Here is a 12,776-nt window from a genome sequence, read left to right as displayed (position 1 = left end):
GTTCTTCTGATCATGTTTGGGTTTTAATTGCTCCTGTCTCTTCCCTGTGCCTGACTGCCGTGCAGGATGAGTCACAGCTGATAAACACCCAGCCTGCCACCCTGGTGCCACCAGACAGGACCTAGGGACTGCAATGGGATCAACCAGCACACCCAGCTATGTCCTGAGATGTATTGGAGCAGAGGGGAACCATCCCCATGGAACCATGCAGCACCAGGACTTGCTTATCCCAGCCACCATCAGGCCACCAAAGAGCCAGTCAGGTGAGTTGGAAGTGCTGGAACACAGCACTCGATCACACCAACACACACAGAAAGCTTTTGCAATAATCATTTTTAATCCAGAATCGGGCAGATATGACAAAGTGCATCCTAAGCTGTTTGTCCATGGGATGTAGAAACTGATTAGACCTGGTCTTCCTTTACAGGCTTCACTGTGCAAAGAATACAGGGAGAAAAATGGTGGTGTAACATCAGCCCCAGATGCTCTGCAGCAATCGGGCAGCAGCACAACAGCTCTGAACTGCTGCCACAGGGCCACAGTGTGCAGCATGGACCACAGAACCTTCAGAAGAAACACTCGCCTCAGCTCTCCCACCAGCAGCAGCGAGATGACACCAGGGAGGGCATCCCTTTGGAGGGCATCCCTTTGGAGGGCATCCCTTTGGAGGGCATCCCTTTGGAGGGCATCAGAGGTGCCCTAAGAGCCCCACTCCACTGCTGTGCTCCTCCAGGGTGGCACCAGGACCCCACGTGTCCCTCCACACCTCAGAGGTGAAGGCACAGGGATGTCCCCAACACCACGGACAGAGAGCAGTCCCTGGTCACAGGGTGCCCACCATCAGGTCCTGGGGCCAATACTGGTCATCCATGTACTGGTGGCTGTCGGCGATGGGGTCCGTGGGGCTGGGGGGTCGGGGGGGTTGGCTGAGAGCCAGTTCTGCCTCCCATGGCACCTCCACCAGTCTGTACAGCTCCATGGCTGTCTGCGCATCCTCCACTGATGAATGCCCCTTGCAGCCCACCTGAATGAAGGGGAGAAGCACCGTTAGGGAAAGGGGCTGGCAAAAATAACCCATAACATCATCACAGAATATCCCACGTTGGAAGGGATCATAAGGACCATCGAGTCTAACTGTTGGCTTAAGAACAAGAATTGAGGGTTTGGATGCAACACTGAACAGATCTAGCAGGTGAGTGTATCTCTTCACCAAGGGATGCATGCAACTGTCTCTGGCTCCCCACACCAACCCAGGATCAGGCTGGCCCCATAAACTTGTACAAACTGGGATTTCCCACCTCCCTGCAAGGTCTGTGGGGCTCACCTGGATCTTCTTCTGCAGCAGGTGTCTGGCCAAGCTCTTAAGAGAGGCATTGGCCCCAGGGGGCAGCCCGGCCTTCTGGTTGAGTAGTGGGATACGGCTGGTGTCCCGTGTCCTCTCCTTTGGGTGGAAGTACTTCAGGGCCTGGAAGTCGTTATGGATGGCGTGCCCAACCACAATCTTGTCCTTCAGGATCTTCAAGATCTGGAAGCATCAAACAGGTTAGATGAAGCACTTTATAGAATAAACCACTTTTCATTCAGGTTTACTTTTTCAGTTTCCAAGGAGCGAGAAGCAACAAGTGAGCCCCATGACTGAGCCCACGTTCTTCTCAGGAAGAGCAGTGATGCATTGGAACAACTGCCCAGGGAGGTGGTGGAGTCACCATCCCTGGAGGTGTTTGAGACACATGGAGCTGTGGCACTGAGGGATGTGATTAGTGGGCATGGGGGGAGGTGGTTTGGGGTCGGACTGGGTGATCTTAAGGAACGTTTCCAACCTTAATGTAATCACACACCAGACTCACTGTGCAAGGCTGTCACAAACACAAATATCAGCCTTTAACTCTCGCAGAGCCAGGATCTCACCTCCTCCTGGGCAGCACAAAAGGGGATGGCACTCTCCATGTGCCGCTTGGTGATGCCACTCCAGCGGGTGCGAAAGTCCACGATGGGCAGCAGGGGCAGGACGTATTTGTCATAGATGACGTCCCCATCATAGCTGACAATGGAGCAGCGTGCCAGCTCGCTCTGCCTGCCCCGGGGTCCCGTGCCCACCATCTCACAGTCCATGGCCACGTACTTCTTGGGACGTGGGAGGCACGGCTGGACCGCTGTGCTGCTGTTACCCATAGCCGGCCCGGAGCAGCAGCCCACAGTGCTGTCTGGGGAGGCGGATGGTGACACAGAGAGCCCCGGCCTGGAGACCTTCCAGCCACGTGGTGTCACACTGCTGAGCCCACCCGGGGGTCCCTGAGTGCCCATCCGACGGCGGGGTCTCAGCAGCCCCCTCCGCTCCAGCAGTGCCTGCCGCTCCATGAAGCGCTGGTGTTTACGGCTCCTCTTCTTGCTGCCAGGACCCTGCGGTGTCATTTTGGGACCGGGAGGCCCGGCAGGACCGTGGGTGCGCTTTGGGATGGGCACAGAAGCTTTGTGGGGTAACAGTGCGGCCATCTGGCCTTTTCCTGCAGACATACCTGCGGGGAGCACAGAGCAGTGAGTGCCCCGAACCCCCGGCGCGGGGCCTCCTCCCTAAATACACTCTCCGACCGCTTATCCCGTTTCCAGCCACACTGTCCCTCCCACCCCCCTGTCACAGCACACCCCCCAAGGCCTTGTCTGCCTATTGCCGGGCCCCTACCCTCCTCGTTACCCAACCCCAAGCCCCTATCCGCTCCTTTACCCGATCCCAGCCCGCTGTCAGCCCCATTTCCCAACCCCATACCCATATCCCCACCCTATTCCCGGCCCAGACCCCCCTCACCCTCCGCGGCCCGGCACAGCTCCCACGTGTCCGTCCCGGAAGCAGCCGCCTTCACATGCCCGGGCAAGTTCTGACGTGACCACGCCCCCTCTGCTTTCCCATTGGATGTGCATGAGGGATGATTTGCATACGGGCGGCCGGGTTGGTGCGTCACCGCGAAGGGGCGGGGCTAAGGCCTGCCCGCTGACATGGCGGCGCGGTGCGGCGTGGGTGCGTTGGCTGTAGGTTGCCTCGGGTCCCTATAGGGCGCCGCAGCTATAAGGTGCTTTGGTGATGGGGTGCTCTGGCTGTCGTATGTGCCAGCTGTAGGATGATCCGGCTTAAATAGAAGTCCTTCATTCTGAGGGTAACGCGGATGCTGGAGCAGGTTTCTGTGTAGGAGTTGGGGGTGCCCCATTCTGGATGTGCACAGGGCTGTGCTGTATACCCTATATGTTATATGTATACCCTATATGGTGCCATATATGTACCCTGACCTGTAGTGCAGGGAGCTGCTGGTGGGGACGGTATCGGAGCTGTGATGTGGGGCACACATCCCTGGGGGCAGTTCCCAGCGGTGGGGCAGCTCCAGCTGCAGCCGCAGTGGTGTTTCAGACCGACCTCTCGTTGCTTTGCTCTGGGTTTGCACCAAAGCAACGTCCGAGGTGATCAGAAGTAGAGAAGGATCCAGGAGCAGCCCAACCACCGTGTCCTCATCCTCACCGTGGGGCTGGGGAGGCTCTTGCAACGCCGGAGAGACCGCGCGCCCTAAGGCAGACTGTGACTTGTTGTGGTGGGATGAGCCATACAACAACAAAATCACTAGTCTTCCACAGGGCACCGCGGCCATCCTCATCCCTAAAGCACCGTGCAGATGTCGGCCACCGCTGTGGGGATGCAGGGTGAGTGTCCTCACCTTCTGCCCTGCCTCCTTTCTTCTCTCTTCTGCCTGGTTGGAAAGGTAAGATTGTAATCACTGTTTAATTGTATCTTGTACTTTCATGGCTTTCCTTCCAGCTGGTAAACCTCTTCCTCAAACCCATCCCTTCATGTTTTGCCTCCCTTTCTTCTGTCCCATTTGTTCAGCTAATTAATTCCCCCTAATGAGTGCAGCTGGAGTGTCCCAGCACGACTTATTAGGGAGCCCGGGCAAGTGTTTTTGTAGAGCTACTCAGCTCAGTTAGTTTTGGTGGAGGTGCAGTGCAGCCCTTGGGGTTGGCTCCTTGGTGCTTTGGGGCTTTCTCAGCTCTGTGTTCACCCCATAGTACTGTATGCACAAGCTGCAGCCCTGGGGGCTCTGCTGCTGTATCCCTTGTTGAGGCTGCAGCACTGGGATGTCCCAATCCCACTGACTGTGGCTTAGCAGAGAACTGCGCTCACCCCACAGCACAGAGGGAGGAAGAGTAGCAGAGAGGCAAAAAGGACTGTCTGATACAAGGGAGAATATGGAAAGCCAGGTGGGATGGAGATGCCAAGTGGAGCTCCCTTGGAGAAGCGTGGTGTGGGGCACAGTGCTGCTGGCACTGCTCTGGGTGTCGCAGTGCTGCGGTGTGTGCAGAACACGCCGGAGCCCAGGGACGTTTCTGCAGCATTTGTGCTATTGGAAATAATAACAAAATCAGTAAAACTCGGGGCGGATCACGGAGTGAATAACAGGGCGAATGTGCAGGATGAATAATTTACGAGGCTGGCCCTGCTCCAAGCCTGGGCTCAGACTGAGTGCCGGGTAGCTGTGCCCCCTCCTGCCCTTGCAAGAAGAGCCTTTGGGTCATTCTTTGGGCATGGTGTCTGCCCCTGGCTGTCCCTGCCCATACCTGCAGGGCTTTCTACAAAGGTATAGATCCCTCTGGGAGGACTTCAGTGATCTATGTCTAACGTGGGGCTCTGCAGAGAGTGCTCATGGGTGGCTGCGGGCTGACAGATGCGTTTGTCCTCTGTCCTCCCCGGTCCCCAGTCGTGTCCCTGCCCATGTGTGGTGGCTGTAGGCATAGGGATGGGATGTTTGGGATGGGAGCTGAGCGCACGCCAAGTCCCTGCACTGGGAGGCGGCAGCGGTGGCCAATTAATGTGATCATGTTTATGAATGCGGATCAGCAATTCCAGGTGAAGTCCCTGAGCGTCGTGCTGAGATGAACAAAGCTGCTCACCCGGCCAGGACCCTGCCAGCACCAGTACATCCCTGCTGTGACTCCAAAATGTCTCATTTCCCAATCCCAACTGCAACGCATCTCCATTTCTCCTATTAACCACCTGCGTGCTGCTGGCTGTCCCCATTCCCTGCCCTCTCCCTGGGGTTGGGGACATCTTATGACCACGGGGACAGCGGGTGGGGAGCTCGGGGTGATGCTGCTATGGGGCCATGGGGCAGCAGGGAATCAAACCCAACCCACCCCGCTTTGCTGGCTCACCCCCAGGAGAGCAGTAAGCAATTAGGGGCTGCACGGTGGCTTCATTATAGCTCTGTCATGGCCTCGTTTGATGAGACGTTTTATTGCCAAACTTATTAAAAGTGAAACGTGCAGTTTCTGCGCAGCAATTTCCTGTCTGTGGCGATAAGCTGGGCTGTGCCTGCTGTGTAATAAACTGTTATTTTTATGTATGGCCCCGGCTGGGGTGGTGGGGAGGAGAGAAGGCCTGTCTAGTGTTAATTGCGATGGTTAATGAGATCTATTTTGGGACTTAGGCACAAGGTGGTGCTGCCCTCCCCTGCCATCGCTCTGTGGCTGCGGTGCCTCCAGTGACTGTGCTCTGGGTGTGGGGATAGGGTCAGCTTCCCCCTTTCTCACCTTCTCTTCCTCTTCCTCCTTCCTCCCCAAAAATGCTGGGCCTGACCATCTAGGCACAGCCAGCCCCAAACCCTTAACTGGAAGTTAGAGAATAACAGAACGGCTTAGGGCTGCCCAGAGCCCCATCCAACCTGGCATTGACACCCATAGCTCTGATCAAGTCACCCATCTGCTGTGAACCCTCCCCCTATGTTCTCTTGCATTGAGTTGTCCTATGTAGAACCAGGAGTTGGACTCGATGATCCCTGTAGTTCCCTTCCAACCTGGGTTATTCTATGATTCCATCCCATGCTTTTTGCATGGATGAGCAAGGAGATGCTCCTAGAGGGGACATGGCTCAAAATCCCAATGTCCCCTGTACTGCAGCACTGGTCCTACCTGTGCACCCCAGCATCCCCCATCACATCTCCCATCCCTCTCCTGTGGGACTGCCGTTCCTAAAATGCAACACCTGACAAATGTCATCTCGCTGTGTCAGAAACAAAATGTCCTCTCCAGGTGCATCTGTTTAATTACATCTTTTTAATACGTTCAGAATGGGGACTTCTCTTTAAAATGGAACGTATCAAATTAAGCTTACAAAAATCCTGACTATTATTAGTACTTTTTTCATAGCTGGCCAAAGATACCCATTGAATTCAATCTGGGGCCGCTCTACTTCTCCTGATAAACAGTTTGTCAGGAAAAATTCCTCTTGGTTCAGGGAGCCATGCGAGTTACTTGTCAGTGGCCAAAGCCCTGTTGGGTGTTTCCCATCTGACTTCTCTTCTTAGCAGCAGCTTTATTGGTCTGGGAATTAACGATGGAAAATGCGATAGTTGCTATTCATTGCAGCCATCCAAAATGTCACTCATCTCATCAGGCTGCAGAAGCGAAGTAAAGCACTCTCAAGGCTCCCACATCCCTGTGTACAACCACCGTGCAACGGTGTCACCCCAATTTGCTCCCTGAGGTTGGGAGACCACACCAGGTTCCCTGTCCCCATCCCTGTCCCCGATCCCTTCCCAGCCCCTCACTGGGTGAACTCCCTCCATCACCAGCCCCGGCCCTCGTTAATTTGTATTGCAGCGTGTGTTGCGGGTTGACGTGTAATTAGAGCTCCTGAAGCCTGTCTCATGCTGTAATTGCCATGACAGGGGCCACAGCATATCCGCTTGTTAATTAGTAAACCACAATATCCCGGGGGCTCATTGAGAGCTGCCTTAATTGTATTTCAGCTGGAACAGAGGGATAATTACCCTTCGCTAGCACTGCCACTTTTTAATACTTTAGAAATAAATAAATAAATAAATAGGAAGAAAAACCCAAACTGAGTTCTTCTTCCTCACCCTCTGGAGCACCCTGACCTGGTTTTGCTGCATCCTTCAAAGCGACCTGACCTGAGTTTCCTTTACCTGAGTTGGGCTGTACGGTGGGCTGGATGTCACCAACCAACATTGTTTTCAGTGCAGAAACTTGAGGAGGATCCAGGCAGTGGGATTCCTCAAATCATAGAAGCATTCCCTCTGTCTGCGTGTGCCCTGTGCTGCTCAGGGTGCTGCTGTGTGTCTGGATAGCAGGACACTGATGAACCCAGTGTGCTTGGAGCACCATCCTTGCGGAGGACTTCGGTGCATTTGACTGCAGAGCCCCAGTGTTGGGGGATCCTGGAGGTGGATCACCTGCCCCCCTGCCCCTTTGTGGCAAACCTCATCTCTTTGCTCAGCTGATGGCCTTTTGAGACCTGGCTGAAAGCTTCTCCATCCTTCAATGTGAAGGGTATCCCGTAGGGTGCGGAGGTGCTGAGGCTCAGCACTACAATCAGCTCTTGGTTGGTCCAGGGTTTGGGGAAGGTGAATCTGGGGAGCGATGCTACCACGCAGCATCCATCCTTTTCCTTCTGTTTCTCCTCCAGCCAACACAAAGAGCTCGGCACCAGCAGCCTGGCAAATTCATGCTGTTAAAAAAGTCATATAATGGACAACCAACCTCTGGGAGACGGTGTGTGAATTGGTTGAAATAACAGGCCTGGCTCTCTCCTGGGAAAGCTACATGGAGGTCAGCCTTGAAGAAAAGAGCGGTACAGCAGCTCCGAGCATTAGCAAGAAGAAATAACTGAAGCAGAGAGACTTGAACGTAATTACAGGCTAAGAGCTGTGATGGGAACTCGGCGACCTGAGCCCATCTTCTGGACTTCAGTGCAATCAACAGATTGACACCACCAGCTCGTGAAGGCTGGTTTCTGGAAGCCGTGCGATGGTGCTGAATGCCAGAGCAGGTGGAGAAGCAGCACAGGTGGCTGTTCCATAGGCTGGAGCTGGGAAAGGGTCTCAAATGCCACGGAAGAAGCAGATGGAGGCAACCACTGGAACGCTCCGTGCTTAATTGAGGGCACCTTCAAGGGTGAGCACAAGGTGGCTGCCCACCACCAGGATGCTCTGCCGCTGCCATGTGAGTCGCTGTCATTAGAACCAGGAATGGAGTTTATAGCTGAGTAACCACAACAACTTTGCACAAATTAAACAGCATACTGCAGGTTAATTAGATTTCTTACTGCTGCCTCAATTAACTTAGCCCTGTCATCTGCCGTCAGAAGTGGATGGAGACCCTTTGAAATTCATTGGCTCTATCGCTGGGAGATGGGAACGGCCAAACCTCTCCCTGGGCAACCACACCTGTGAGTGGTGTGTGTTTGCATGGATGGGCGATGCCATCTTCTGTGCTTGGAAACCCCTTTGTGTGACAGGGGAGAACAACACGAGATGCACTTGTCCTCCACCAGCATAGTTACCAAGGAGGATTTCCCCTCTGGTGTTGTCAAACTCCCCTTGTCATAAGGCAATCTTTAAAAAGAAAAAGCAACAAAAAAAAAACCCCATATCTGGAGGAGAAGTCTTCCTTCTTTTTTAAAAATCATTCCACACAACGCTGTGTGAATGCAGATAAATAAAAGGGCCCCCTATGAAAACATCTGAGAGCTGCTGGTTTGTATTTTTAAACCAATTTCCTTCGACTGTGTCAGAGGCTGTTTTGTGTTTGCTCGACAATTATGTGGCTAATGAGGACAGCCACAGCTACATTAGGCAGGATTAGGAAGAATAAGGCTACAAATGCTTCAGTGCTTAAGACAACCACTGACTAATGGGGGGTAGGAGGGCATGCCCCTGGGGTGGGCAGCTCCTCACAGGGTTTCTTGTGCTGCTTGGTTGGGCAGGAGGGATGGGGAAGAGCAGGAGTGACAAGGGGGGCTTCTTGTCCCATCTGCTGAGGGGTGGCCATGCCTGTGCGACAGGAGGAAGCTCAATGCCCTCCTCATAGGGAGAGCTTCATTGCATGGCCAGGACAGAGGTGTAAGGCTGGAAGAGACTGTACTGAACGCTCATAAGCCAACCCCAAAAATGAGCAGCTGTGGTTGTACCGAGAGCCCTGCTTCTCTGACAGCATCGTGGGCTGGATGTGTTCATCACAAGAGGAGGTAACTGGAGGCACCTCTCCCTGCTAGCAGTACTGGAGAGCTCAGCTCTGCAGAAGGGTTGAGGCGGCACGGCCCCTGCTCTCCCTCCCTCTATTTCTGTTGCTGTTGTGATGCCTATTGCTGATTCTCCAGCTGCTTCTTTGGTTCCGATGCTTGGTCTCATCGCCATGATCCCGCAGTCTGTAGGGTTGCACTAGTCCTCCAGCTGAGAAGTACCTGCAGCTCATGGAGACCCCACAGAGACCCCAATCCCTGGGCACAGGGCTGTTTTCACCATCTGCAGACCTTGATGCCCTGAGGGCCATGCTTGCCCCTACCTTGTCCCCAATGTGGCCACAGTGCCTGTGCCTGTGAACTGAGATCCTGAAGAAGATGGCACGTGTGCTGAAGAGCCTCCCCTGAGTACAGCAACTGAGTCGCACTCCGGCAGACTAATTTACGCCCTAATTGGTGTGGAAACGAATGCCAGAAAGCACTGGAATATCGAGAAGTGAAGCTCTCCATCTTGGCTTCCTTCAGGGAAATGGTCTTAATTAAGAGCCTGTCTTGCAAAGAGAGATAATTTCCAGCTCTGTGTTGCGATAGGAGCCAGGATGAAGGTTGCTGCTGATATCATCTTCTCCTCTCTGGATCCACTTGGCTGTTGCACAGTGAGGGCAAAGCTGGGTGCAGGTTCCTCAAACAGCTTCATCTTCTGCCCAGCACCCTGTGCATCCCATGGGCTTGGGCTCCTTCCTCACCCACTGCTCTACAGGACATCCCTATGACCCTTATAGCTGCATTAGGGCTCCCAAAGAACCTGTTTGTCCTCTGCATATCAGGTCCCATCACCAGCAGCTCCCATCACAAGAGGCTGCACCGGCTGCACAACACCACTGTAGCAGCCCAAGCCACACCAGCTATGGCGCTGACTTCGTGCCTACAATCTTCACCAATATTTGCACTGAGGTTGTGCAAACTTCATGCCATTCATTGACAGCCCTCGGGCTGCAGCGGGGCTTTTCCTTGGTGTATTTGCTCTAGTTCCCTGCTGTATTTGCTCTGGGTAAGCAGTGGTTTCCCTCTCTCCATGGCGCCTAGCCGCCTTCCAGCCTCAGCACCACTGGTCCCATCACCGCTGCCTGCAGAGCACGGCTGGCACAGAGACACCCCAGCCCCTTCCCCATGGCCCCGCTGTGCACAGCTGTTCCCTTAGAAATAGCTGTTGCCATGGTTTTTCCAAAGAAAACACATCTCCCCCCACACCCCCTCCCCGTTCCCCACCGCCACCGCTCCCCACCGCCTTAACCTTGTGACAGCAGCAATGACGCCGCTCCCGCAGAAAGGCCACTTGGTGTAGCCATGGTAACAATTAGCTTTCTCTTGCTTTTCCCTCGGGTGATGGGTGCAAGGCAGACCCGTGGCTGTTTTCCTGCAGTGGGAGCTGCCCCCAGCCCCACATTGGAGCATCCTAGCTGTGTCCCTCGCTTGGACACATGGACATCCATCCGTCTTGGATGCTATGGGCATGCCCTATGCAAGTTCTAAACGTCTCCATGGGGTTCCACCAACCACTGGAAGAGCTGAATGCTAGGAGATGGGCAAAAACACACCCCGAGCATGGGAGAAGGAAGGAGGGAGAAGGATGGGAGGGGGCTCAAAGGGAAGGAGCATAGCAAGGGAAGGCTGGGAGCTGGCCAGGGTTTTGGTCATCCATTTGGCCCAGGGTAGGATGCATGCTCCAATTCGGTGCCTCCCAGCAGCAGTTGGGTAAACACGGTACAGGGCTGCTCCCCGTGTGTAGCAGAGTCACAGCTGCTGACTGCAGCAACTAAAATAAGCGTTTCCCTGCTTTTTATTCCTCTGAGCCCGGCAGAGCCCACTCAGCCCCAGGAGCAGAGCTGGAGTCTATTCTTAGCCCTGCAGAGCCTCGCAGAGCTGGGAGGGGGAGGGAGTCTCTGCATGGAGCGGGGACCACCGTTTTAATACCATCCTATCCCCAGAGCCTGGCCTGATCCCAGGGAGGCGCTGAGGTCCATAGGATGCTGCTGTTTGGCCAAGGAGGATTTGGGAAGAAAGCAAAAGCGAGGATACCCCAGCACAACTCTCAGCATTGCTGCAGGATTCGGCATCTCCAAGGAGTGGCTGCAGTGCAGGAGGTTTTCAGGGGGTGCTTGTGCAAAGCTGCTTTTCTTCTCACTGAAATGGGCACGGAGGGAATCAGCGGAGCTCAGCTCACAGCTGACTTTGCCCTCAGGAAGGGAGATTTAAGGGGAGTTTTGCACAGCCCTCACTGAGAGTCACCCCTCTGCCCGGGCGCAGCCATGAGATGTTTTTGTCCATCCTGACCCTCCCCAGTGATTTCAATGTGTGCTGCAACCCATGGCACTTGGGGACCACTGCCAGCATCGTGTCATCCCCCAGCATCACACGTACATCACCCCAGGCATCATACTCTGAAATGTGGGGTGATGTGGGATGACTCTGTGCACACAGTGCACACAGCTGGTCAAAGACACTCCAACCATCATCCATGGGTACAACCCTGAGGACTGGAACAAGGATGGAGACAAGGCAGGGATGGGGACAAGGCAGGGATGCAGGCAGTGCTGGAGGAGAAGCAGCCCCAGCTCCATAGCAACAGGTACTCGCCGCGTAATGGAGTCCTTTCCGCTCGGCCTCCGCAGCCGCCAGCCTTATTCGCATGGCCATAAATAATTCAATTTTCTCATTCACACACATGAATGCTGCGGGCCGGGGCTCCGGGTGCACTCAGCCTCCATCTGTCCAGGGGAGAAGGGGGAGGCAGGGCTCGATAATAGACTCCGGCGTTTGTTTAACATGGATGAGTGTGGGCAGATGGCCTGGGGATGGGGAGGAGGTGGGGGATGCTCCATGGCATCCCTAAAGTCCCCAGGTTTAGCCCAGTCCCTTGTAATAGGTGAGGAGGAGAGGAGAGCAGGGACAAGATCTGGTGCATCCAAATCAGCATCTCTATTAGAAATAGGCATGTTTTGGCTGGGAGGGGGCTAGGTGCATTTGGATTGCCTTTGGAGCATCCCACTGGGGAAATGTCCTAAGGGTCTGAAATGAAGGGTCTTACATCAGGGTCAGCCCTATCCCTGGTGGTTTGGGTGCAGGAGCTGCTCACAACATGAGATATTGTGTCTGGAGATGGCGTTGGCCATGCAATGAGAGATGATCTGTGCCACAGAACCTGCTGTTCTGCACCATGTCCTGCTCTTTGAGCGGGCAGCCCCAACCCCTGCCTTGGGTACAGAGTAACAGCCCTAGAGAAGGAGAGTAGCCCAGCAATGAGTGAGCTCCATACCACCCTCTCCCAGGGAGCATGGGGAGGCCTGACGAGAGGAAACAATATAATTAGTGGGGTTAATAGGCTGTGGGGGGCTGAGATGCGAGGGACAGTCATTGCCATCACCATCTGCAGGTTTAGCATCACCTGGCCCAGTGCGTGCCACAAAAACGTGGGTTAAGAGATGAGACCATGCAACGACATCACTATTGGCCACCCACACTCTGGGGTCCCTCTGCAGGAGTGGTGTCTGCAGGAGGAGGTGGTGGGATGGAACTGGCTGACGCGCGGATGTGCCGAGTGCTGCCACGTATTTGGGTACAGCACGTGTGTACGGATGTGTGTTTGGGTGTGCTCACACACAGGCACAGATTCTCTTTGGGTTGCACTTGGAATGGGCTCTTGCAGATATCAGCAATTCTGGCCAGCCTGCCCTCCACCACTTTCCCTGCCTGTTGTGTT

At 54.5% G+C, this 12,776-nt stretch overlaps 1 protein-coding gene across 1 annotated transcript; it reads right to left on the bottom strand.

Moving 5' to 3' along the window:
• Positions 1-316: 316 nt before the first annotated feature.
• Positions 317-2,866, bottom strand: AEN (apoptosis enhancing nuclease). The gene is made up of 4 exons (XM_072345659.1): positions 2,804-2,866; positions 1,909-2,516; positions 1,325-1,525; positions 317-1,024 (listed from the first exon to the last, which is right to left on the bottom strand). The coding sequence occupies exons 2-4, from the start codon at positions 2,512-2,514 to the stop codon at positions 824-826; spliced, it is 1,008 nt and encodes a 335-aa protein (XP_072201760.1). The 5' UTR covers positions 2,515-2,516; positions 2,804-2,866; the 3' UTR covers positions 317-823.
• Positions 2,867-12,776: the final 9,910 nt, after the last annotated feature.

This window comes from Excalfactoria chinensis, chromosome 10, assembly GCF_039878825.1.
Source record: "Excalfactoria chinensis isolate bCotChi1 chromosome 10, bCotChi1.hap2, whole genome shotgun sequence".
Classification (NCBI taxonomy): Eukaryota; Metazoa; Chordata; class Aves; order Galliformes; family Phasianidae; genus Excalfactoria; species Excalfactoria chinensis.
This window is presented reverse-complemented; position numbering and strand designations above follow the sequence as displayed.